The sequence below is a fragment of the Canis lupus genome, chromosome 10, assembly GCF_048164855.1.
Source record: "Canis lupus baileyi chromosome 10, mCanLup2.hap1, whole genome shotgun sequence".
NCBI classification, from domain to species: Eukaryota; Metazoa; Chordata; class Mammalia; order Carnivora; family Canidae; genus Canis; species Canis lupus.
In genome coordinates, this window is record NC_132847.1 from 70341810 (window position 1) to 70367919 (window position 26110).

The 26110-nt window shown below is 60.8% G+C and overlaps 1 protein-coding gene across 5 annotated transcripts in view; it reads left to right on the plus strand.

The window, feature by feature from the left end:
- COL27A1 (collagen type XXVII alpha 1 chain) overlaps positions 1-26110 on the plus strand; it is a 135109-nt gene that overhangs the window by 76602 nt on the left and 32397 nt on the right. For all 5 annotated transcript variants that reach the window (XR_012038508.1, XM_072842498.1, XM_072842493.1 and 2 more), the window contains 15 exons: positions 1120-1164; positions 2387-2440; positions 4184-4228; positions 8621-8674; positions 10739-10792; positions 11007-11060; positions 15245-15298; positions 19884-19937; positions 20490-20534; positions 20623-20667; positions 20926-20979; positions 22128-22181; positions 22838-22891; positions 24124-24177; positions 25617-25670. Coding sequence is in view for 4 of the 5 variants with exons in the window: in XM_072842498.1 (XP_072698599.1) it covers positions 1120-1164; positions 2387-2440; positions 4184-4228; positions 8621-8674; positions 10739-10792; positions 11007-11060; positions 15245-15298; positions 19884-19937; positions 20490-20534; positions 20623-20667; positions 20926-20979; positions 22128-22181; positions 22838-22891; positions 24124-24177; positions 25617-25670 (774 nt within the window). In the remaining variant the exon portion in view is untranslated. The remainder of the gene's footprint in view (positions 1-1119; positions 1165-2386; positions 2441-4183; positions 4229-8620; positions 8675-10738; positions 10793-11006; positions 11061-15244; positions 15299-19883; positions 19938-20489; positions 20535-20622; positions 20668-20925; positions 20980-22127; positions 22182-22837; positions 22892-24123; positions 24178-25616; positions 25671-26110) is intronic.

Genomic DNA, 26110 nt, shown 5'->3' on the forward strand with positions numbered 1-26110 from the left:
TTTGCTTGTTTCCTCATTCATGCTCAAGGGGATCGAGATGTTTTCCGTGGGTGGGCCTGTTGGGCACCCGGCGGGCGAGCCCCAGATTTTGCCTGTACCTGAGCCCCCCCCCCACCTAGGCTCCGGCCCCAAGGCCCCCGGGACACACAGACAGCCCCGAGTGAGGGTGCAGGAGGCCCGGACTCACCACAACCACAGGCAGGCATCCAGCTGACACGGATCCCTTTGCAGGCTGGTTCTGGGTCTGGCGGGGCCCCAGCGCTGGTTCGGGGAGTGGCCACGTGGGGCTGCTTTCCTGGAAGCTGGGTTGGGGGGTGGCCCCAGAGGGGGCCTCTGGGTTAGGCCTGGCACGCCGGAGAGGCCGGTTTGGAGGCTGCCCTCGCCTGCGGGAGGGCCAGGAGTGGAAAGGGAGGGGTGAGGATGGAGGGCCGGCGCCAGCCACGTGCCCCCGTCTACACCCACATTACGACGCGAGAGCCTGCTGCTTGCTCCCGTCTCCGTGGATTCATTCATCCACCCCTGCCTTCATCCGCTTCTCCATCTGCTCCCTCCTCATGCCCCTGGACCCCACCTTCACTCCCCACACGTCCGTGAGGTCCTGCACACCCATCCTGAGTGATTTTTGTAGTGGAGTAGGGTGCAGGGCCTCAAAAAAGAGTAAGAGATCATCGCTGTCCTCCAGGAATGCAACTTAGGCTAGTCATCATCCTTAGCATGGTCCTCTCCATCCTGCACCATTTTAGAGATGGGGAAACTGAGGCACGGTGAGGCTAAGGTCTGCCACTGCATGGTTGGTGGAGCTCAGAGTAGAGCTCATATCTTTGAGCTGTCGTCTGGGGCTCTGTACCTGCAGTGTATGATGGGGTTTGACTCTCTGCCCAGCACTGCCATGAACCCGGGGCCTGTCACGTTCAGGTGTCATGTTCAGGAGCCCCATTCACGTGGAAGGCCCTGTGTAGCCTGGGTGGGGGTCCAAGTGGGCGGACCAAGTGGACCATTTCTCGGGGTCCAGGAGGACTCTCCTCTGTCCACCCCCTCTCCCTCCTTACAGGTCAAGCTCTCCGAGTCTCTCCCTGGACTAATTTCTCCTTTGTCCTCTCTTGTGTCTCCCAACTCTAGGGAGATGAGGGACCCATGGGGCCACCCGGGGCCCCTGGCTTAGAGGTGAGTGTCCCTGGCGCCGGGCAGGTGGGATTTGTCATTCCTGTGCCGGCGGTGTGCAGAGAGGCAACACCTGCTGGTGCTCTGCAGAGAAGTCCTCGGCGGGAGCCCTGGGCCAGCCGGTGAGGGGATTGGAACAGACGCACAGGATAGAGAGACGAGGCAGGAAACCGGCCGGCTGCGCTCATCCAGCTGCTGTGGGATGGGCTTTGCATCCGCTCTCATTCATTTGAGTCTCCGTGAGAGCGGCATTGCTGGTCTGAGTTTCACGCAAGGCCATCAGGCCCAAAGAGCAAGCGGGGCAGCCCAGTCTCATCGTCCAGAGCCTCACCTTGCTCCCCGCGACGGCCCTGCCCCGAGCGGTCTTCCACGAGGTCCTCCCCGGGCTGGTGGTGGTGTAAACCAGCCGTGCACGATCGCTTCGTCCTTGGGGCCCGTTTACCCTCTTAAAAAGAAATGAATGGAGCCCCCAAAAGCTTTTCTCTGTGTGAGTTCCATCTATTGATATTAGTCATCGAAACTGAAAACTTTCAAGTGTGTTTATTAATCCATTTGAAATAATAATCAGCCCACTCCATGTTCACAAAAATAATAGTTTCATAACAAAGCAAAACACCCACCAGCTATATTTTCCGAGGCGAAATAATCTAATGAAAAGAGTGGCATTGTTTGACTGGTTTTGCAAATCTCTTTAATGTCTGCTCTAATAGAAGTCAGCTGGAATCTCCCATCTGCTTCTGCATTCAACCCGTTGACGATACCACATGTCATGTAGCCTCTGGAAATCTCCGCTTACACTCATGAGAGTGAGAGACACAGGCCAGCGACGTCTAGGCGCTATTGTGAACCTAGCTCTGACGTCACGGGTCTCCCGCGAGGGTCCCCGGGCCACACTCTGAGAACCGCTGGCATAGACTCTCCAGTCCCCTGGGCCCTGCCTGTATCTTCCGTCCAGGTCCTTCCTCTTCCTTGTTCCTTGAAAGCAGGTTTCAACATCCCCATTTACAAACAGGACTGGCCTGGGAGGGGAGACGTCCCTGAGGTCACACAGCTGCAGACCCTCCCCACCCCCACCTCTGCATCTCCAGAATGGCTGGCAGCCTGGGGCCTTCCGGGCTCTGCACCCCTGGCCCCCTGGGGCATTGTGCCAGCACTGGGACCCCCCCCCCCAAGCAACACTACCCACCCACCTAGCCCCCCCTCACTCACCTCTCTCTGTTTGCAGGGCCAACCTGGCAGGAAGGGGTTTCCTGGCCGGCCAGGCCCAGACGGCGTGAAGGTGAGGGGACCTGGGAGTGACTGGGCTTGCGGGGGGTGGGATAGAACAACGGGGAAACAGAAGAAAGGTGGGACTGGCAAATGAGGGCCCCGTGAAGAATCCCAATCCCCGGGCAGGTGTGGGAAGGGGGTGAGTGATCCCCATTTATCACAGCGCAGTGGTAACAGAGAGGAAAGAATGAGCAGAACCTAAATGTCCAACAGTGGGGTAGTGGTCACATAACGGGACGCAGGGCAGCCACCAAAGACGGTGCAGCGGAGGAGTTTACAAGCTGGTAAGATGCCTGTGCGCACGGAGGTGGTGGTGAGGCCGTGGTAGGAGGCAGGTGACAGGTGGAGGGTTATGGGACCAACCTGCTGCAGGGGCCGGTTGCGTTCCCGTCGGCTCAGAGCAGAGGCTGCGGCTTAGACAGGGGCTCTCTCTCCGGGCGGTGGGGCAGTTCTGTTTCCTTTTGTGGGTCTCCAGCTTTCCCTCATTAGGTGCAGTAATTGTCTATTACATTTGTTAGGAGTTTTTTAATTTTTTAATTTATCAGGAAAGCTCTGGCCTGGGTGGGAGAGTGATGATGCTGAGCACATGGGCAGCCTCGCTTAGTGGCTTTCCAAGGGCTCCTCCTGAGGGCTGGATTTTCTAAGCCGTCCCAGGCGGAGAGTGCTGGGCCACGTTTACAGCTGGACAGACGCACGAGCGTTAGCGCAGAGCCAGGGTAGCTCAGGTCATCCGCGGCCCCCTCCACGCAGGGGACATGGCCTGTGTGTCTGTCTGGGCCCCTCTGCTTCTCGTGAGCGTGAGGTCTGGGGGAAGAGCCGGAGGGAAAGATGAGGCTCGAACCCTGATTGCGGTGAGCCGCATCCATTTGTGAGCCAGACTCCTGGCTCGCTGGGCTAGTGTCGCCCTTTGTCCTGCCCTCTGAGGTCTCGCTCTTTCTCCCTCAGAGGCCAGCTGGGTTTCTGTGGTGGGAGCGGTGACATAGCCTGGGTGGATTTATCCCACGGGGCTGCTCGCCTCTCCAGCTCACGCCGGGGGGAGACCAGGGCGGCTGTGGCTGCCTAAGGAGCAGGAGCCACCCCAGCTCGGGACAAAGCTGGCAGACAAGGCTACAGGAGGCCACCAGGCGTGAGAGCTGGAAATAGCCTACGAGACAAACGAGTGTGATTTCCCTTATTTATGGCTGGGGGAGGCTGAGCCCAGGGCAGCGACAAGGCTCACCGATCCTTTTGCCAGCTGCTTTCAGAGCCCTGGTGGGTCAGGGTCTAGGATCCAAGTGCCCCGACTCTCTGGTTCCCTGCTCTTCCCGTGGTGGGGCAGCCTGGTAAACAGTAGGAACGGAGATTTCAATCAGTTGGACCAAAGTTCTAGCTTGCTGTGTGGCCTGGAGCAGATCCGAGCCCCTCTGAGCTTCAGTCGCTGCCTCCACAAAATGCAGCGGGTTGATGAACAGCCCAAATTCGATACAGACATCAGGGTACCAGGTAGTCTGCCAAGGGGACCACTCAGGGAATGGGCGGCTAGGGCCGTGTCTGGGGCCAGAGGTTCTGTGCGAGGGTCCCATTGCTTCCGCCGTTTGTTTGAGGTCTCTGCAAGGCCAGACGCTGGGGTTGAGGTTTTCTGTCCTTCCCTACTGGTAGGGACGAGGCCAGTTACCTGTGGCTGTTCCCTGTGCGGCGGCGGCGGCGGGGGGGCGGGGGGGGGCTACACTCCCATCACCCATCCCAAGTGATGCTCCTCTTTTCCTCTTTGCAGGGGGAGCCAGGCGACGCTGGGCGGCCAGGGCATGTGGGTGAGCAGGTGAGTCCACACTGGTCTCCGAACACAATGACTCTTTATCACGCGCTTCCTCTGTGCCGAGCCCTTCGGTGCAGCGCTCCACGCGCATCCGCCTTCCGTGCCCGTGCAGGCTGCTGGGGTCAGTTAGCTTGTCTCCCCTTTGATCGGGATGGTCGCTGACTCTCAGCGAGGTGAAGTCACTGAGGGAGAAAGCCCCGAATCACAGCGCCTTGGCCTGGCCCTGTGGATGTTTTCGGAGCATTTGCCCAAAGGGGTTCCATGACTCTGCTCCCAGAACATTACAACTGGAAGAGCCTTCGAGACTCGCCGGCTGTGCTCCGTTGACAGATAAGGCAGCTGAAACCCGGAGAAGCGTAGCCACCTGCCAGGGGCTCTCGCTCAGGCAACCCTCACTTAGAGGAAAGTGAAACTCAGATCAGTGGCTCCGGCTAGGCGGGAAGTCAGGCCAAGGTCTGAAGAGGAGAAGAGTTTGCAAGTTGTCATGACAGGGGAGGTTTGAGAATCACGACCTTCATTTGGGTGATCCAGCGTTCTGGATGCTACGGACGAAAGCTTAACCTCTGGGCTTGGGGGCCAGGTGGAAAGGTAGCAATCTCCTGCACTCCCTTAAACCCTGCAAGGGGCTGCCTCGTGCAGGAGGGGGGATAGCGTCGGGGACCCAGAAGAATCTGCCTCTGCTGAGAAACGCCATCAGTGGCGTGAGAGCGGTGCACGATGGGCTTCCTCACCAGGCCTGCAACATCTGTTGGCGGGAAGAAAGGAATTAAAGCAGGGGGTGGACTGGATTTTTGAAACCTTTCCAGTGTCATTCGAGCGCATTCTGTGGGAAGCCCAGGAGTTTGGAAGGGCTGTCACGGCCTGCATATATTTCCTGATTGGAAAAAAAAAAAAAAAAAAAAAGAAGAAGAGGAAGAAGGCCATGCGATCAGCAAATTTAATTTCATACTTATGCTGATGGGAAGGGCCCTCGGGAAATAGATCCTCAGAATCTTAGAATGTCGGGACACAGAGGGTCCTTGCAAACAAAGCACTCTGTCCCGGGGTCCTGTGGACCCCGTCCCGTAATAAAGTTTTTAAATGCATCAAGTGCAAAACGAAGGATTACAGAGGAAATCGATGATAATGAAATACAATCGTCAAAGTGCGTTCAAGGTGACCTAGTCTCAGACGGGCTTCTTTATTAATGCATTGCATAACGAGATCCAGCAGCAGGCCTGCTAACGACCTCAAATTTGAAGCTGCGACAAGCCTTAGTGACATGTTTTGAAATCTGCAACAATGACTGTAATGTGACGTGTGCCTATCTGTGACAGTAACAGGTACCGTGGGTTCGTCGCCTACGCTCAGGTTTGAGGGATGTGCTAAATTTCCATCAGAGGTCGGTGGAAAGAAGAGTCGTGATTTTTTTTTTTTTTTTTTTCCTCTTCAAGTTCAGGGACTGCCCCTGAATTCCATCCACGGGGCCTTCCGGAAACCCCAGCGTAGACCCCGGGATCCTAGCCCACATGGGCAATCTCGTTAACAAGAGTGACTGAGTAAGGTAGTGGCAAAGCGGGGGGTGGCCAAGAGGAGCGGCGCCCAGCCCGGTCTAGCTGCCCGGCTACTGGGACCGCCGCCGGAAACAGGCCCGCCTGAACCGTGAGGCAGCGCTGGGGCCCCGGGGTGGGAAGGGGCAGGCACCAGTCGTCCACTGCAGAATCCGAGGGTCCCGGCAAAGGTTCTGAGGTCCTCCTTAGGGACGTATGCATCGGCACTGATTGGGCTCCCGTTAGGGACCGGGCTCCAGGCCCAGCGCCTTCTCCACCACCGCCTGCGCTCTCCTCCGCAGCCCCAGGGTGGCTCGGTAACCCCATCTCACGAGTGAGGAGAGTCCGGCTCTGAGAAGTGAGCTCACTTGTGAGGCTCTCCTCGACGGCAACACAGGCGTGTCAGAGCCAAGGTTGACCCCCAGGGCTGCTGGGCTCCCAAGACGGGCCTTAGAGGGACCGGATAATCCTGTGAGCTCCTGAGCCCTTGCCCCTTGGTGACAGCTAGCCAGAGCGCAGAGGGCTCGTCAGCAGGCCCTGTGCTCGGTGCTGGGCGCACGAGGGTGAGCACAGGCCGGGCCTTGCCTTGAAGAAGCTCCCTGTCCATCCAGGGAGGGGCCGGGGCTGCAAACGCTCACCCAAGACACCTGTTCCAGCAAAGGACCTACCGCTGTCTGCTCCTCAGGTGTACTCCGTGCCCGAGCAGAATGCCATACGACGGAGGGGGACCAGGGCCACCCTCTTCCCCACATCGGGGACTCTGATCTGGTGCTTCCTCCTGCCCCGTGTCCTCCCGCAGCGGTCAGGGCTGCTCCTCCACCCGCCCCCCCCCCACCCCGCCCCCCGCCAGGTGGAAGCCCTGGGCCTCCAGGCCAGCCTCCTCTCCACCCGCAGGACGGGCCTGCCAGGATCTTCCGGGACGGTGCCCCATGGGTGTCCTGGGGGCCCGGGCGGGGAGACGGGGCACTTGCTGTATGGCTCTTATTCATTAGGATCCTGCTTGGCTTCTTGTTTGAGGTTTATGACCCGCCTGCCTTCCAGGACCCAACAACTCATAAATTTAAAGTAGCTAGGAAATTTCTGTTTCTCTGGGCCAGTCGGGCAGGGGCCTCTTAACAGAGCCGTTTTTATTCCCGTCGCTCAGCATCCTCTAAATGTCTGAGTGCTCCCTAGTGGGGCGCTCGGGCCTCTGTGTTAACCCTCTGCCCTTTTAAAATAAATTAGAACGGGATGGGAGGGAACTAGCATTTATTGAGTGCCTACATGTGCCACGCATTATCTTCAAGACTCAGAGCAACCCCGGGGAGATAGGGAGAGACCTTTATCTCAAGTGCCCCCTGCCCCCCCACCCCCACCAACGATGAGGCTCAGAGAGGCTCCATGGACTTGCCCAGGGTCCCCAAGCCTAAAGACTGACTGACGATGCCAGAAAAAATATCAGGTTCAGGGCTTGGCCCTCAGTAAGTGCCAGCTATTGTTATTAATAATGCCGTCACCTTGAAAATGCTCTAATTTTTTTTTAAAGTAAGTTGTTGTAAATGTCAAATACTTGGTCATGGTCCGTGACTTGCTAGCCATGACCTCATGCCTTGTACCTCACCCCTCACACCTCATGCTTCAACCCCGAAGGGTCTCTGAGCCCAGGGACCCAGGACGCTCCACCGTGTGGCATTGGTGCAGGGGTGCCAGGGGATCTGTGCCCTGCTCACGACCACTCGCTTTGGGGGTCCCCGGGTGGAGGGACGGGTGCACGGGCCTTGGAGCCCCACGGACCAGAGCTGAATCCCAGGCTGCAGCTGCAAGACACACACAGTCGTGGCCTGAGCTGCCACTTTACAAAGGTCTCCGAGACCCACGGAGCTCAGCCTTTGGAAATGGGCACCGTTTTCTCACCCCGGTTGATTGACGGCTTGGCCAGCTTCCCTGCCTGAGCGCACAGCTTGCAACTTCTGACCTGTGTCCGCTCAGCTTCAGGGTCTCGTTCCTTTCTGGATCCGCTTGGGGGACAGGGAGCAGCTCGTGGGGGACGGATCCACTCCTCCCTCTCAGTCAGCCTTTCCTGATGCTCCCAGAAACTCTTGGCTGCAAACCTGAGTCCTTCCAAAGCCGCTGTTGCCCCTCTGAACTGTGCGAGACACCCCGTCCACCGGGGTGGGGGGGCTTGGGGTCTGGACAAGGAATCGTCTGCTTTCCCGGGTGTCTCCTCCGGGTTGCTGAGCCTGGCCGCGCGGGCGTGGGTGCGCCTGGCAGGGCCAGCGAGGCCCAAGGCCACCTAGAAGAGCCCCTGGAACCCGAGGCGAGTTATCACCCAGTGGAGTTAGAAAGAGCGACAGGAACCAGTGTGAGTGCGAGTGCGCCCTTCAGAAAGCAGAGGGAGCCTTTCAGGGGACCGTAGAGGCCTCCGCGTCCCCCCTGTGAAGCAAGGCCCTTGGCCGAGGCTGCCTGCTGTTTCCATCCTGGCCAGCCGGTTTGCTTCTCTCTTGGAGACGGCCCCGGAGCCCTGAGCGATGGGGACCGAGTCTAGCAGGCAGGGCTCTTCCCAGCACGGCCACCCCCCAAACGCGGCCGCCTCCCAGCCTGCTCCTGGCGCGGGAAGAATGTGCGGCGCTCCCAGGGATGCTGGCAGCGGCCCCACGCTTGGCTCCGAAATCAGAACCATCTGGAGGAGTGAGGGAAGTCGGGACAGTGCCTGGAGAGAGGCAGCTCCTCCGTGGCAGCCCCAGGCCTGCTGGGGCCCGGGCGCGGGCAGGGGCGCGGGCAGGGGCCGCAGGGCCGGAGCCACCGCCCGCCTGTGGCCTTTGACTCGCCGCGTCCCCGGGTTCACGGGCCTTCCCCTTTTCTCTTGCTCGCGGGCCGTGTCTTCTAGGGACTTCTGGGATTCATCGGTCTGGTCGGGGAGCCAGGGATCATGGGAGAAAAGGTGAGTTATGCGGGGACGGTACCGAAACAAGTGCAACTTTGCGGCTGAAGCTGGAAGAGGAGGACGGGCCGGGTGTCGTGGGGACTTCAGCGCCTTTCCCCGGCTTCTCCTTAGCCACTGCCCCCGTTGCCGGCACTGCCCTGGGGCTCTGTCCTGCCCTCCCGGCGGCATTGCCACCGCCACGTGACTCTGGGTGACAGCCGGCTCCACGCGAGGCGTGGGCCCTCCTGGCTGCGCACGGGCCCCGAACAGGTGTGGGCCACAGGCGGGAGGCGGAGAGCCATCCTTTTAAGAAAGGGCAGAGTTCCTCAGGCGTCCCTGTGACCGCCCCCCAGCAGCCGTGTTGTACAGACCAAATAACCGGGGCTCACAAGGGGGAGGTGACCGGGCCCAGGCCACCCAGGTAGAGAGTGGCAGCGCCGGATGTGAATCAGGTTCGGTGCCCGAGGCCCCCACCTCTCCCTGCCGAGGCTTAGCTCCCAGCCCACAAGCACCCCGTGCCTCTGTTTCCCACCCGCTTTCCGTCAGTGGGCTTATCCAACCCCCAAGCGGGCCTTCTGGGGAGCTGATGGACAGAGAGCCTGAGGTCCTGGGAGAGGAAGCCTCTGCCCTGGTTCGGCCCCACCTTCCTTTCCAGGCTCTTCCTGAGACCTTACTTCTCATCACTCCGATCCCAGACCCCCTGGCCGCCACCACCGCTAGCTGCTCCCCTCCGTCTCCTTCTCCACCTTCCTGTTTTCTCCTCTTCTTCTTCTCTTTTTAATTTAACTTGTTATGTTGAAGCAGTTAGAGAATCACAAGATGTTGCAAAAAACAGAGCAGAAAGGTCCCTCGTACCCTTCACCCTGTTGCCACTGGTGGTCACGTCTTGCACAACTGGAGTGTAATATCAAACCAACTCTGGCCTTCTTTTGTTGCTCAAACTTTCTGGGTCCCTCCTCTGCTACAGACCACAGCCGGCGCTGGTCCTCCAGGCCAGGTGCACCCTCCTCCCCAACGCCACCCCTCTGGGGTCCCCCCTCACCTACAGACCATTGCCTGTGCTGGTCCTCCAGGCCAGGTGCACCCTCCTCCCCAACGCCACCCCTCTGGGGTCCCCCCTCACCTACAGACCATTGCCTGTGCTGGTCCTCCTGTCCAGGTGCACCCTCCTCCCCAATGCCACCTCTCTGCGGTCCCTCCTCACCTACAGACCATTGCCCGCGCTGGTCCTCCTGTCCAGGTGCACCCTCCCCAGTGCCACCCCTCTGCTCTCTTGGGTGTAGCAGGTCTTCCCAAGGGAGGCCCGCCCCACCACATCCCTGCACCTGATGGGTCAGATCCCCCACCGAAGGGCCTTAGCACGCACGCCCTCATTGTGTGGACCTGTCTGCGCCTGTGTTGGTGCTCTGTGTGTCTCTCTGCAGCACTCTGAGGGCTCCCCATGTGAGCAAGGTCTGTCTGCACTACTCACCTTCGCATCTTTAGGGGCTAGGGTGTTGCGCCAGGCACGTAGTAGATGCTCAATAAGTGGTGTCTGGGTGGATGCAAAACACAGGGCCTCTCAAACACAGAATCAGGATTCAAACCCAGAGCCCCTCCCTCCACCATCTCTGCCCGGTTGGTCTGGATTGGGTCAAGAGGAAAATAATTGCGTCTCAGATGCTCCGGCATCTCCTCTCTGGGCAGGGGATGGGAAGAGTGAGCGTGCCTTCTATGGCCATCGCCACCTCTGCAAGGCCCGCCCAGGGGATGCCAGGCCCAGTGAGGACCACGTGACGTGGGCCAGCATCACAGAAGACAATGTCATCAGCACATCCTCGATCAGGACCGCCCATGCCCGAGGGAAGCCCGCTGGGTGGCATGCCACAGCGGATGCTGAGCCTTCCGGGGCTTGCTGGGTTCCCGGCTTCTGCCGAGTGAAATCCCAGCACCCCTTCCCCGGCCACCACCCTGGGTGATGTGACTGTAGACTTTGGACAAGTCCCTGCCTCTCCCTCTTTGGCCTCTTGAAGACCTCTGCACCTGCCTCCCACAGAGCCACCCCACAGCCATGACCTCCCTGCCTTGCTGTCTCCATCACAGGGTGACCGGGGCATGATGGGACCCCCAGGCGCACCAGGACCCAAGGGCTCGATGGTAAGGAGCCAGTGTGTGCTGCCTGCCTGCTCCTGTCACAGTCGTGGTGACAGCTCTGCTCTCCTCTGCCTGCTTCCATGTACTTGGGCCTCCAAGAGGCCTGGCTGCTGCCCCTGGGGCACTGGGCCGGGGCGGGGACCAGGGCAGCTGGGGTGGAAGGAGGAAGAGCCACCTGCTTCACCTGACTCCTTCTCTCTCGTCTCCTTCTTGGTAGGGTCATCCTGGAACTCCTGGTGCTGTTGGGACCCCCGGAGAGCCTGGACCCCCGGTAAGCAAAGCCCTCATGTTCCCTTTGCTCAAACCCATTGTCGAGTAACAGTGAGGAGTCTCCAGGTCTCAGAGTCAGACAAACCTGGATTTGAATCCCAGCTCCCAATTGCCAGGAAAGATCATCGAACCTAAAGTTTGCTCGTGGAAACATAGAGAAAGAAGTTCATCGTGGCCGTGATCGTGTCATCACGCGGGTTAGATGACACCAGGCCGCTGGTGTTCGTTACGTAGCGGTGTTGCTAGTGCAGGAGCGGGTTGGCCATCAGTGCCGTTGCTGCTTTGCCCCTTCACTCAGGAAATACGGTGTCGTGTGTGCCTGGAGCCACTCTAGGAGCCGGGGGTGCAGCCATCAGCAAGGCGGGAAATAGCCACTGCCTTTAGGAGCTTATATTCCGGCATTTGGGGGAGAGAGAACCCAATAACTAAGTGACACCTGCTATGAGGAAGCGTAGGGGAGAAGATGGGAAATGTTGGGGATACTTGGGCTGAGCACAAGGGTGAGGACTCAGGGGTCTTGGACTTCTTGGGATGACTGGGGAACTGGGGAGATTCCTGAGGATCCCAAGGCAGGGAGGGGTGGGAGAGGCAGGGTAGCTGGGGTGGGGGTGGGCCCATCTACTCTCCCGAGGGTGATGTTGGGGGCAGGGAGTGGTGACTGTCATCCTGAGCCCTCGGACCTTCTGCTGCCTCTGTCTCTGCTGACAGAGCATGGAGACTGGGGGGGCTCTCCCTCGAGGCGAGGCTGGGGCTCAAGGCTGGGAGCCCCATCTGGAGAGGTGGAGAGGTGGGCTTCAGGCAGGTGGGAGGGGGCTGGAGGAAGGGGACCAGCCCAGGCACGATCCCGGGGCAGGGCTGGGGGACGATGAGTTCGGGCTGCCCAGCTCCCTCCAAAGGCCCAACTGAGGGACTCCCTGGGGTCTGATGAGGGAGGAAACGGGAGCCTTTGAGGGTCTGAATCCAAGGGAAGTGTGCACCGCACACCAGTTCTTTGTGCCAATTAGGGAAACAAAGCCAGCTCAGTTCCCAGACTTTGTGTGCACCTACCGCGTTCTGGGCCTACGCTCAATCCGAAAGGTGCAGGAATGATTAGAAATACATGTGCTGGGACACCTGGACGGCTCAGTCGGTTAAGGCTCTGCCTTCGGCTCCAGTCATGATCTCAGGGTCCTGGGATCGATCCCTGACTCGGGCACCCTGCTCAGTAGGGAATCTGCTTCTCGCTCTTCCTCTCACTTTGCTCCTCTCCCCGCTGCTCGTGGTCTCACCATCTCTGTCCCAAATAAATAGATAAAATCTTTAAAAAAGAGAAATATATCTGCTTTTAAGATCTTGTCTAATGGGAGTGCCGAGTAGAAACATCCTCTCACTCACTAACAGAACTTTACTGAGCACCTACTACGTGCCGGGCAGTGCTAGGTCCTGAGGAGGGAGATGGAGGGACTAGCCAGGGATGAGAAGCCTGAACTCAAGTGCTCATCATCCCAAGACGGAGGTGCGAGCCGCAGGTGGTGCTGTCTGTCCTCTACAATCCTTTCAATGATTGTGCAGAGGTGGGATGAGAGCCAGCGCTCTGGGCTCCTGATGGTGTATTTTTCCCTATTAACGAGAAGGAAGCGGAGAAGCCACTTCCTGCCTGGGGCTGGAGGGGCGGGCTGGTGGGCTGCAGAGCCCAACTTGTGACCTGAGGGTCCTAGCCCACCCAGCCTGAAAGCTGCTGGCCCATCTCCCTCCCCAGCGTTCGTAGGATGAAAGTTCCAGGGCCCAGCAGTTGCTCCCGGAGATGCAGTGATCGGGGACCGTCGGGGTGGGAGGTGCCCAGGCGAGGGTCCATCATCCAAACTGTAGCTCCTGTGCCCCTGAACCTCAGCCTCTCTGGGCCTCAGTCTCCCCACCTGTCCAGCGGGAGGAGAGGAGCCTGGAACGGAGTTGCTGGGACAAAACAGAAGGCCAGTGGGAGGTGGGAAAACAGTGGGGACGTCTAAGGCAGCACACGGAAGGGAGCTCCGGCCTCCTCTGAGTCCCCTACTCCATGGCTCCCCTGACCTCGTCCCCGCTTTGCGTCCTCGGCGCCTCCAACCGTTCTGAGTGAGGTCAGCCACATGCTGCCTTCAGACCCCGGGGTCTGCCCCTGACCTCCCGCCACTGCTGCACATGGGGCTGGTCTCATGGATCTCTGGGGGCTCCCTCTGGGCAGCCAGCTGCCCTGGTGCTGCTGGGGGAACAGCACGGCACCAGGGCCCGGAAGCCTGGCTTCAGCATCAGAGTCAAATGTGAGTCAAATTTTACTCACTGGGTGACTGTTGGCAGCGTTCATAGCCTCTCTGTGTCTCGGTTTCGCCATCCGTAGGCCAGCATCGAACTCCCTCCCTTAGGAGGCATCAGAGATACGCCCCAGGTGCAATGCTTGGCGAACCGTCCACGTGCAGACTAAGTGCGATGAGCCGCACTAGTAATAACGACTATTTACTAGACGCGGTAACTACCACTGCCACCAGTAGGACCACTGCCATTAAGGTGACATTTCTGATGACACCGTTCACGTCTGATGAGCATTCTCCCCGCTTTTCCAAGCACGTGAACATGCACATTCTCCTACAGCCCACTGAGGTCAGCTGAGATCATTATCCTCGTTTGCCTGGGGGTACTGGGGACACTCAGGTTCTGGGACCCCCCCCATCGCTGACCCCTTCCCACATCGAGACAACTGATAGCGACCCTTTACTGAGGACCTTCCATGTCATTTCGTTGTCCCAGCAGCTCCGCGAGCTAGAGATTCTTCTTAACCCCATTTCGCAGATGAGGAAACTGAGGCCCAAAAAGTTGCAATCACTTGCCGACGTCCCAGAATTAGGAAGGCGGCAGGGCTGGGGTTTGAACCTGCTCCTCGGGGGAAGCAGTCTGTTCTTGTGAGCACTCGGTTCGACTGCCTCAAAGCAAAGACTTGGCTCCTGAATTTCCCAGTGACGCATTACATGCCGTCTCGCTGTCCGAGATCCCGCTATAAAATAGCTCATTCTCACCCAATCTTGCTGTCACCCGCCATCCGGGAGTCAGATCGGCCTTCATATTGGGCCAGGCGTGTGGGTCCACACCCTGCTTGCTCTGCTGACAAGGGGCGAGTGGGAACCAGCCGCACACATCCGCCCGGCAGCTGCAGCTGACCGAGGGTCTGCGTTCCTCGAGGCCGTGGGGCCAGAGAGAAATGGAACAGCCAGTTTTTCCCGAGGCCCCAAATGGAGCTGGGCCTCTCCCTGGTATTTGGAGGGGGATGAAGCCGCCTCTTCCTTGTCAAAGGAGCACGCCCAGTCTGAGGCTCGCTGCTGAGCCGGGAGGCTCCTGGAGGGGTCCTGGCTGGACGGCGTGGGGAGGCGCCGCGCCCCCTGTGCAGCTGGGGCCGGGACCCCGGATCAGAGATTAGGCATGAGGCGGCCTGCTTCCTCTCAGCTCCCTTCCTACCCTCTGTCCCCTTCTGTGGTTCGACTGTTCGTGGTTCATTCAACAGATCCCCAAATCCCGGTCGTAGGCCTGTGCTGTGCTGGGTGCTGAGAGCTCAAAGAACAAAGGCAACCCTGTGTCTTCCTTCCCTCCCTCCCTGTGTCTTGCCACCCCACATCCCCGCCTCTCCCTCCCTCACCTCGGGGCTGTGGTCTGGTTCCTCCCCCTCGGACCCCAGGCTCTTTCTGCCCTGGTCAGAGCCTTCTGGACAGAAGGAGATGTCGCAGCTGAGGTTTGGTGAGGGAGAGCACGCGGGCTGCCGTGTTCCCCTTGCTGTTGGAAGGAAGACCGGGGAAATGGGTATCTGGGGAGCCCTTTGGTCAGGAAGGTCATGGGAGCTTCTGGGTGTTGGTTTTGAGATACAGAAGGAAATGGCTCGTCCACCCAGGGAGGCTTCTCCTCACTGCTGGCTTCTCCGGGAGGGCTGGAGGCCCACCACGTTGAACCCAGGCCGTTGACCCGGGCTCTGGGGTATAGCTTGTGGGCTGCTTCTCCCCATCGGATGGCTTTTCCCACTGGGGGAAGCCAAGCCCTTCTATGTGGAGGCTACGGGGCCCGGGCAGGGGCCATTCCCGAGCAAGGCCTGTTTGAGGGCTGCAGCCAGGCTTTGCCCCCACACTCCTAGCGTTCCGGGTCGCCCTTGCTACCTGAAAGGAGGCTTCTCCAAACTCTTTCTCCTCCCCACAGGGTCCTCCAGGATCTCGAGGTCCACCAGGCATGAGGGGAGCAAAGGGACTCTGGGTAAGTGGGGCCCAGCCCCCGGGGAGGGGGTGCTGACCCTGGCAGGGGCCACCTGACAGGGACACTACCTCCTGGTCCTTGCCCCCTGCCCAGCCCTGAGATCTGTGATTTTCATGGAATCAGGCAGGGTTCCAGGCTCATCCTGGGCCTGGCTGTCAGCCTTGGGACCCGCCCCTCTCCACCTTATTTCTGAGCAGCAGGCCTTGGCATCCCGTGGGTACAGCCAGGCTCCGTGGTACCAGTGTTTTGTCCATTCATTTGTTCGTTCGTTCATTCGGGCACCATTTACTTAGCACCGACGGTCTGACAGCCACTGGTGGAGGCCCTGCAGAGGCTACAGAGCATGGGAGAGGCGTGACCCATGGCTGTCCCCATGGCTATCCCCATGGCTCAATCAAGTAGGTCAAATAGGTTGTCTGGGGGCATTGGCACATGGACGGCGAAGCATAGGCAGCTTGGGAGCCTGGACAGGGTGGCAGAGAATGCTTCAGGGAGAGGAGGGTGCTGGAGCTGCCGCCAGGTTCCAGGCAAGGTCACCAGCCCTAAGGTAAGAGAAGGCACATTTGGGGGTCTCTGTGGGTTCAACAGAGGGTCGGAGGAGAGGGATGAGACAGGAACCAGCAGGTGGCAAGCCTGCAAACGACAGCTGGCCTGTGCGCTGTGCTCCCAGGGTAGTGGGGAGCCACAGAGGATTTTAAGCAAGGGCTGGCCTCAGCACAGTCGCCAGGGGCAACCACGGGTACTTCCTACGGGTCGGGTACTGTCCATCACATATGTTAACTCATTTAATCTTCAACACGACTCTATAAAGAAGGTGCGCTTCTGATTTCCATTTTACGCACAAGGAAACTAAGGCACAGGGAGGTTGAGTCAGTTGTCTCGGGTTGCACAGCCAGAAAGTGGCAGAGCTGGGATTTGAAGCCAGGGAATCTGGCCCTCAGGCACCGTCTTAGTTTCGGTCGTGCAGGGAGGGCCGATGGAGGGGTTTTCTGTTCCCAGCTGGTGAACCGGGGCTAGGCCAGGCAGCCTTGGAGGAGGGACCGCCATGGCCAGGTAGCGCTGAGGGACAGCCCAGGCCTGCTATCCAAGCTCCTCCGTACGGGGGGGGGGGATCTGTGATTAGTCTCCTCTTGGCTGAATTTCAAGTGGTTTTAAATTTTCCCCCAAACCAGATGGCCAGCAGGCAGGCTGGGAGAGGGGGGATTAAGAGGCATTCCTCGGGCCCAGCAGGGCCCTTCCCAGTGCTGGGTCCCAGTGCCGGGTCTCTGCAAGTGGACCCAGGCCCATTGGCAGCCACTTGCGCCCTGCACACTGCCTCCTGCCCTCAGGAAGCCAGATGAGCTGGAGATTCAGGTCCTCAGCTCCCCGAGCTGCCCCAGCTGTCTCCAGCACCCCTTCCCGGCAGTGGCTTGGAGAATGTGTGTCCTGCTTGAGGAAACCCAGGCTCCCGACCACATCAAAAGTCTCCAGGGCCGGGAGGGAAGCTTCGGGACGTGAGCTCCTCCCGCTGCTGCTGGGTTTGGCAGGAATGCAAAGCCTGTGGGACGGGCCTCCTGGCTCCCTGGCCTAATAGTCCACCATTGGCCATTGGCCACTTCACAGGGGGTGGGCAGGGGTGTGCACGAGGGGACAAGACGAGGGCCTCAGCCCCTCTGTTCTTGGTAGAACTGCTGACAGGGTCTGGGTCCACAGGCCTCAACTGAAAGAGCGGGGGCTCTGGGTTCAGACAGGGGCAAGTCTCGGCCTTCCCAGTTACCAGCTCTGGGACCTCAGGCCAGCTTCTTCACTCCTCCAAGACTTAGTGGATGACATTTGAACTCACATCAGCTGGATGCCCTTTTTTTTTCCCCCACCACCACCAGTCAGTGCTTATCAGTGCAGGAGTGAGCTCCCCATCAGTGAGGGTGTGCAAGCCAGAGACTAGAGAAGCCTGCCTGGAAGGCTCTGCCCTGAGGCACGGTGTTGGTGAAGACAGTGCCTAAAAGCCCTGTTACCTGGGAGAGTCCACTATCTCCCTCCAGCAAGCACTTTGAGGGAGTCATAGGGGATTCTAGGATTCACGTGCCTGACACTGGGCTCTGTCCCAAGGAGGGGGCTCAGAGCTCAGCAGACCTGGCCCCGAATCCTGGCTCTTCCTCTGCGACCTTGAGCCACTGGCTCCCTCTCTCTGGGCCTCTAGTTTTCCTCTGTAGAGCGGGCGGGAGACAGAGCTGAGCTCTCTGGAGGGCCAGGGTCCGATCCCTCCACGCATGGCGAGCGGCTCGGCAGGCAGGGGACAGGCCCGCGGTCCTTCCCCCTTGGCCATCCGTCCCTTTGCCACAAGGCCTACGATTGGCCAGGTTTTCTCTGGACGGTAGCGCCAGCCGGGACTGCCATGGCATCTTCCTGGGGACTGGCGACCAGAGAACAGACACACGGCTCAGACCAAGCCCCAGAGGCCCAGGCCTGCCTCCAGCAAGGCAGGCTGACCCGTGTTTGCTTGGGGAAGGAAGGAGCAGGCCCGGGGGACGGGGCAGGGGGGCGGGGGGGCGGGGGGGACTCTCGGGACCCAGGACGAGCCGCAGAGTGGCCCGGAGCAGGGGTTGGCGTGCGCCCTGCTCATCTCCCCGCCCTGGGGAACCAGCGACGGAGGGGGCTGTGGCTCCAGACAGCGAAGGCTGGCCCTGTATCCCGCTCCCCACCCCACCCCCCAGCAGCACCCGCTTCTCCCTCAGCTCGCTGGTCTCCCAGGGAGTGCGCTCTCCCAGGACACTGTCTCCTCCACGTCCTGCTCCAGGCTTCTCTGACTTGCACACCCCCTCTGATGCGGAGCTCACTTGCACACTGAGAAGCAGTGACAGGTAGAGAGGTGTGGAAGGAAATGGGCATCCGGCTGAGTTGGGTCCACTTCCCAGCAGTGCGACCGCAGGCTCTTTCCTTGTGGCAAGAGGAGGACGATAGCTTTTAGGATCGTTGCTGCTGCTGCTGTAGCTACTGCTACTATTGGAGATCACGAATGTGTCTCTCAGAAAGCTTGGCTTCCCGGGATTAACAGGGTGCTGTGTGGTTCAGACCAAGCCGTCAGCACCTCTGGGCCTCCACCGCAGGCCCAGAGCCATCCCTTTCCAGGCAGGTTCAAGCCTCAGCTAGAGACAGAGGCCAGGGGCCAGGAGCCATCTCTCAGGAGGGCCCAGATGCCCAGCCAGCAGCTCAGCCTCTGTCCCAGCTCCTAAGACCCGGGATGTCCCCACCTACACAACGGGGAGATATTCCCATCCCCATTTCAGAGACAAGATAACGGAGGCTCCGCGTGGCCCCCCGTCCTGGCTTTACCCAGTCCATGAGGCACTATTGAAGGCTCTGGTCTGGAGTGGAGGCATCGGGTAGCTGATAAGAGGAACTGTTGCTTTTTCTGGCTCAATTATTAATTGAAAATTTCCTTGCTCCGTTTTTATTTTATTTTTCAAAGATTTTATTTATTTATCCATGAGAGACACAGAGAGAGGCAGAGACCCAGGCAGAGGGAGAAGCAGGCTCCCTGCGGGGATCCCAATGTGGGACTCGATCCCAGGACCCCAGAATCATACCCTGAGCCTAGGCAGATGCTCAACCACTGAGCCCCCCAGGCATCCGTTCTTGCTCCGTTTTTAAATTTCTTCACGTTGTTTTCTCCTCCCTTATCCGCACCTGCTCCACTCAGACACGTTCCTCAGCCCCCTTTGGTGGCTGGCCCCCACACTCCCAGGCCCAGGGTGGGCCAGCCTCTTGCATGAGACCCTCTTGGTCTCCCCAGTGTGACCCCCTGCCCAGGTCCCCTCCAGCACAAACACACTGTTCTCTACGGGGGGCCTTTGCCGGGGACCCCATTCCATCTGTGTCTCTGTGGGCGTCCCTGAAAGGGGTCACACAGGCCTGTGGGTAGAACCCTGGAGGGGATACCCCTGCTGATGCGCTAAGGGACCTTAGACCAGTCGCTTCCCTTGGCTGGGCCTCAGTGTTCCCATCTGTGCAGTGCGGGGAGGGGGTGTATTGGACCTGCCTCACGGTGGGGGCGCTCCCGGATTCCAAAGGAATAAGATTGTCCTTCCGGGGCTCCAAGGAACAGCTGCCTGACCCTGCCCTGTACCTGGCCCTCCAACACCAGCCGTCGTCTGGGAGCTGGCTGGAGGAGGCTGCTCCACACACCCGGCCACATGCAGACCCTCCCCGGGCCCTCCTGTCACTTCCCCCCAAGGGTTGTGGTGTGTACACCTGTTAGTGCCCCTTGTGTGCTCGGCGAAGAGGATGCAACAGCCGGGTGTGAAGAGCTGACTGTGGGGACCTGGCCACATGTGTCCGGCCCTCAGCCTCCGCGACCATGAAGGGCGTTGGCCGGCTGACCCCTAGGGTCTCCTTAACCACCAGCCCTGTTCTGGAACGACGGGGCCTCTAGCTGAGTCCCTCGGGGCTTCCCCGTGTCGCACCCGGGTGACCCGGCTCGGGGGTGGGGGGGGGGGTGCGGGCAGTGGGAGGAAAGGCCCGAGGCCCTGGGCAGCCCGCGCTCCTGGTTCCCAGCCCGAGGGAGACCCCTGCTGTCCACCGTGCTAGTCCCTTTTTCCTGTTCCAGGGCCCCCGAGGACCGGACGGACCAGCCGGGGAGCAGGGGTCCAGGGGCCTGAAGGTACCAACCCCACGGCCTGCCCTTCCTCGCGCCTCCCACGCCGCCCGGGACAGGAATCCAGGAACCAAGGCTCAGGCCCTCCTCGGGGCGCTAGGGCCCTGGACAGCAGGGAGCCCAGGAGAGGCTGGGAGCTCCCGGGCCACTCCTCCGGGCCCTGCAGCCTGAGCCTGGGTGGGGGGGGGAGGAAGAGCAGAGTCGGGGGGGAGGGAGGGAGAGAGCAGTGGACAAGAGGGCGCCCGAGGAGGCAGGAGGCAGGGCAGGGAGGGAGCCTCGGGTGCCCTCTGGCCCCTTCCCCGGGGCCCCCAGCCCCCTCCAGAGCCCCCGAGAGCCGAGATTGCCTCTGGTCCCAGCAGGAGCCAGGGGTCCCCGGCTCTCCAGAGCAGATGGTGACGGTGACGAGCCAGGCCCCTTGCCTGGTCTCAGTTTTCCCACCTGCACAACCGGGAGGGGGGACCCAGTCCCTTCCGTCTCCCCCGCAGCGTGGGTCGGGGCCCGAGAAGGGCCCTCCTAAGCACCCTGTCCACCTTCATTCACGTGCTTTGCTTCCTGCAGGGCCCTCCGGGACCGCAGGGCAGGCCGGGCCAGCCGGGGCAGCAGGTACGTCGGGCCCAGGCTGCCGGCCCCCTCCCCTCTCCCGCTCCCTGCCCTGTGGTTTGTGCCTCTAACCCCCCACGTGTGTTTCCAGGGTGCGGCCGGTGAGCGCGGGCACTCGGGCACGCGAGGCTTCCCGGTAAGTAGGTTCTGGAAGCCCCATGGGGCTAGGCCGGGAGATTAGAGCCACGTTACCGAGTCCCCATCCCACTGCGGAAACCACAGGGTTCTGGCTCCCCCCTTCCCTGCGCCGAAGCCCCTCCAGCCTGCCTCGCTCTCCCCGAGACTCAGTCTCCCCGCCTGTCACGTGGGAGGGTGGGCGTGGGACCCTCGCACCCTTCGAAGGCTTCCGGAGGAGGCCTGGGAGGGACTCAGACCACCTTGGTTCCCTCTGCAGGGCATCCCGGGCCCCTCAGGCCCCCCGGGCACCAAGGGCCTCCCAGGAGAACCGGTGAGTGCTCGCTCTCCTCCTCCTTTTGCCTCTTTGCCCCTAGCAGGCTGGTCTGGGTGGGCCAGCGCCCCGGGGCTGTGGGACGTGGTCACACAAGAAGGAGGTGACAGAGGGACAGGCCTGGGTGGGGAGGTCGCTGGCTGGAGAGCTCAGGAGCTCTGGGTTGGAGTCCAAGCTCACTTGCCCCTCAGCCTAGTTTTCTTGCAAGAAACAGGAAGAATTGTCCCTATTGTGCCATCCTGTTGTGAAGATAAGAAAATGTAGGGGCGTCTGGGGGGCTCGGTGGTTGAGCGTCTGCCTTCAGCTCAGGCCCTGATCCCGGGAGGGTCCTGGGATCGAGTCCCACGTCGGGCTCCCTGCATGGAGCCTGCTTCTTCCTCTGCCTGTGTCTCTGCCTCTCTCTCTCTCTCTCTCTCTGTCTCTCGTAAGTAAATAAATAAAATCTTTAAAAAAATGTATACAGGGTGCATTGCACAGTGAAAAGCTGAGGGAACGGGGTACTCGAGTCTCCAAGGGAGGCAGGATGGGAATTGCAGGGTCCCGACAGGAGCCAGTGAGGGGTTTGAAACAGAGATAACCGTTCAGGAGGTCTCCCTGGAAGGAGGGGTCTGGGGGGCAGCCTGAGAGTCAGCCCCCTGCCCGGGAGGCAGTGAGTGGTACCCCTGCAGAGGGATGGGAGGGGACAGTCTGGGGGGGCCCCAGCAGGAGGGAGCCCTGCATGGGGCAGGAGGAGGACGGGGGCTCCTGCCTCCCCCCGGGGGCCGAGCCATGGCCCCACATCTCTAGGCCCAAGGAGATGCCATATTGAACAGTAAATTGACCAGGAGCCTGGTGGGTGGGGGGGGCTTTAGCAGGCAGATCCCAGGTGGAAGGGCTTCCAGGCAGAGGGAACAGAGTGAGCAAGGCTGCTTGGAGGAGCCGGCAGGTTTCTGAGTGGGGGAGGGACCCCCGGTTTGAGGGAAGGAATGTGAGAGAGCGGGTGGTGAGGAGGGAGCTACAGGTGGCAGGTGTCGGGGTGGGGGGGCGGGGGGGCGTGGCTGCAGAGTCCCAGGTTCCGGGATCCTCTCCCTCACCCACCCCTGCCGACCCCACAGAGGGCCCAGGCCACCTTCTCAAAACTGTTGCGCACCTGCCTTTCTGTCTTATAGGGCCCGCAGGGACCCCAGGGGCCACTTGGCCCTCCAGGAGAGATGGGACCCAAGGTGAGTGCCGCGGCCCCCTGTGTGTCCCATGACACTGCTAGGGAGATGTCATCCTCTGCAGGGGTGGGGGGCGCCCTGGCCTGGCCTGGGGATGCGCGTGTCCTGTGTCTTGCAGAAACCCAAGGGCAGACCCGCTAGGAGAGAGGGCAGGTCCGCCCCCGGAGCGTAGGGCGAGGAGGGGCTCCCCGGGGGCCCCTCCCGGGGGCCTCAGGCACCTGTGCCCTCTCCCGGGGGCGGGGAAAGCCAGCTGCAGGCTTTGCGCAGGGGCTGGGGCCATGCCGATGACGGGAACCAGGCCCCCATCCCATGCCTGTCGTCCTGGCCCCGCTTCTGAGCAAGGACGGGACCCCCAGCCCGCGCGGCCTCCGCTGGCTGCCTCCCCTGTTGTCCCGGGCAGCAGGATCTTTTCTGCCTTGTGCTCACCAAGGGCTCTTCTTGTGGCAAACCACGCTTGTGGGGACGCAGAAGGTTCTGGCAGCTTCTGGGTAGCCCCGGGCCCAAGGCCACCCTGTGACCTGGGCGCCTTCCCTGCCCTCTCTGGGCCTGCCCAACCGACCTCCTCCCTCCTCCCTCCTCCCTCCTCCCTCCTCCCTCCTCCCTCCTCCCCCCAGTCGGAGGCGGCCCTCGCTGTAGGGACCAATGGCATTTCCTTGCAGGGGCCACCCGGTGCCGTGGGAGAGCCGGGCCTTCCTGGGGAAGCTGGGATGAAGGTAAGGCGGGATGAAAGAGCAAAGTGACTTGTGGAAACCGGCTCCCAGCTGGCGGCCACGTCCTCTCCACGGAAGAGAAACGGGCCTTTCTTGTGTGGGGATAATGAGTTCTCTGTGTCGCTGCCGGCCGGGGAGCGGGGAGCGGGTCCTGGCGGTGGCCACGGGGGCGGGCCCAGCTGGCCCGGAGCCCCCGCCCCTGCCCCCCTGCCCAGCGGTGTTTTCTCTGGCACCTGCCCCCCTCCGGAGGCCACACCTCCCGGCCTCCCGAGATACCTTCTGCATTTGGGCCCCGTGGCCCTCGCTACCTGCGGGGACCAGGCGCCCCTTGATGCCTGGGCTCCGGGGGAGCCGTGGAGGAGGACGCAGGCCCGGGGCTGGCGGCCTGAGGGCCTCGCTAGGGCAGGGCCCCGGGGTGGGGGGGGACTAGAGGCAGACGCCCCCTCCCCAGCGGTGGCTGAGCCTCCCGCCGTCCAGAGGGACTCGGACCAGCCCCGGGACTTCGGTTGTTGGCTTCGGTCCAGAAAACTTTGCTGCGACAATGCGGAAAACCGGCCCGTCTATAAAAACGGACAGAAATGGGATCCTTCTAGTTCGGGGCAGGGCCGGGGGCTCAGCGCCCCACCTCCTCCTGGTGCCCCCACCCCCCAGACGTCAGCACGGACGGAGACTAGTCTGGAAATCCCCACGTGGTGATCTTTGAGGGGAGGGGGGCAGGTGACATTTGTTCTGGCTCGTTTAGGGCCTCTTCCTCCTTTGGGTTTCTCTCCAAGGCTCCCGGGGAGAGTAAAGAAGGTGGTCAGCCACAGACTTGCCATCCCTGCGTCCGATCCTCCCTGGAGCCAAACTACCCAAGGTTTGGGTCCCGAACCTGTCCCTTCTTAGCCTCATGGGCTCGGGCCAGTTACGGAGCCCCCGTGCGTGGTCCCTTGTAAGAGAAGATCTGTTTTCTGGCAGGGTTGTTGTGGGGTTTAGGTGCGAAGTCAAGAGGCACATAGGGCAGCGCCGTGTCAGCGTGAGCTCGATGGTGGTGGCGTTGGTGGTGGTCCTGACGCGGCCAGGGCTGGCGAGGAGCAGGGGCTCTGGCTGGCATTTTGCCGTTTCGCTTTGGTCCTTGGGAACGAGGTGCTTCCCCGGCTCCCCGCCCAAGTCAGAGCTGCTGAGAACAGGAAGGCGAGGCCAGGGCCGGGACTGGCCCTACCCGCCCCCACGGACTTGTGTTTGGCTTCTCCTAGGGTGACCTTGGGCCTCTGGGCCCCCCTGGGGAGCAAGGCCTCATTGGGCAGCGGGTAAGTCGAAGACCCCCTCCCCCAGGGGCACTTGGGTCAGGGGTGGGGGTGGGGAAGGGCTTTATTCAACCTCCCTGAACCTCAGGGAGAAGGAGACCGTGAATCCCTACAGCCTCATCCCGCCTCTCTTGGCAAACCAGCATCTCCACAACGTAGAGAGGCTCTCCTGGAAGAAAAGGATTGTGTGGTCAGAGTGTTTGAGACTCACTGCACGCTCCGCGTTCCCTCGTCCACATTAGCCGTAGCATCTTCAAGGCTCTGAGAAGGCCTGCAGCCAAGACATTGGTTGCTTTTGGATTAATCCCAATTTAGTTGACCCACAAGCCCTTCTGCTTTTTGAAACACACCTGCTATGCTCCCTGGAAACTGTTCCATGGAAGGTCATCTCCCCCACAAAGCTTGTCTTTCGAGGAGAAGCTTTGGGATGCCTCTCTGTCTGCCCCTCTATGCTCTGTGCCCTGTTTATAAGGTCTCCGCCTGGGAGGGGTACAGTGCAGAAGGTGGGGTCCAAGTGGGGGGACTTAGCCCCTTGCCCATATGGAGTCACGTTCTAGTGGATCCATTAGTGACATCTGCCACGGGCACGAGGAGGGCGGGGCCTACACACCTGTCATGCCTTTGCTGTCCCTGCCTCGATGACCTCTGAGGCCCCTTCGGGCTCAGGTACCAAGCAGCTATGAACTCTGCAAGCCAGGAGAGACCCCAACTCATGCGACAGCTGATCTGAGAACTGAGAAGTCCAGGGGCATCTCTGGGGCAGGGACTGCAGGCCGAGAACCTAGCTGGGGGGTCAGATGGGGACGCAGGGTCTTGGTATCACTCCCAAACTGGCTGGGAACAAAAGTCTTAAGGCTGGTCTCCCTTTCCTCATCTGAGAGATGGGGTTCCGCGAGGAGCTCGCTGCAGTTCCAGAAACAAGGTCCCTAACGGCTGCACCTGCTGGCGCTTACCCTGCGCCTTCCACGCACCCTTAAAGCACGTGGTATCCGCCCAATTTTCCGATGAGGAAACGGGTGCCCGTGGGGGCTTGTGATCACACTGCCAGCGAATGGGGAGCCCAGTGGGGAAACTGAGGTCTGTATGGCATCCAAGCCTTTCGCAACCGCTGGGCATCTGTGCTTCCCAGTCCAACCAGCCAGTTGGACCCTTCGTAACTCATAGTCTCATGTAGCCTGCACTGACCAACCCGGCAGATGGAGCAGGCTGGGCTTGGGGGTCTGCTCCTCGTTTCTGAAGAGCTGGGAGCGGGTACCTCAGCCCCCCGGCTCACTCACTAATTTGGCCACTGTTCACTGGGCACCTGCCGTGTGCCGGGCGCTCCAGGGCCCTACTGCCGGGAGCTAGGGGGTTGGCGTCCTGCCTCGGGGTGGGGGCGCGTAAAAGCACATTGGGCCCTTCCCCAGGAGTGTCTCCTCATCTTTCTCCACTGCCCTTTGCAGGGAGAGCCGGGACTCGAGGGAGATAGTGGCCCTGCAGGGCCCGATGGGCTGAAGGTGAGTGTCCTGCTGCTGGCGGGGCTGGGGGGGGATTTCTGGAACTGCCTTCCATCTCTGCCCCCCTCCGCTCCCGTCCAAGGCCTAAGCTGTCTCCAGGAAGCTCTGTGTTCCCATGAAGCTCCGAGAGCAGACCCCTGGCTCCTATGCCAAGGAGCCCTGTCCAGCCCCCGCACCCGCACCCGCACCCCTACCCTGCCCACCACCGCCTCCTGCCCTGCGCAGATGGGACCATCCCACCACCCACTCCGCTCTGCTACCTTTCTCCTCAAAACTACAGCCTCTCTGGGGTAAGGGTTGTGCCTGAACACCCCCGCTCTGTGCCAGGCCCAGAGCCAGCAGCGTTGATACCTGTCATCTTCCAAACATCCTAAAAGATCTGGAAAATAATAATCCCCCGCCCCCCCGTGACCTGTAAGCCACTATTTATGGTGGACTAG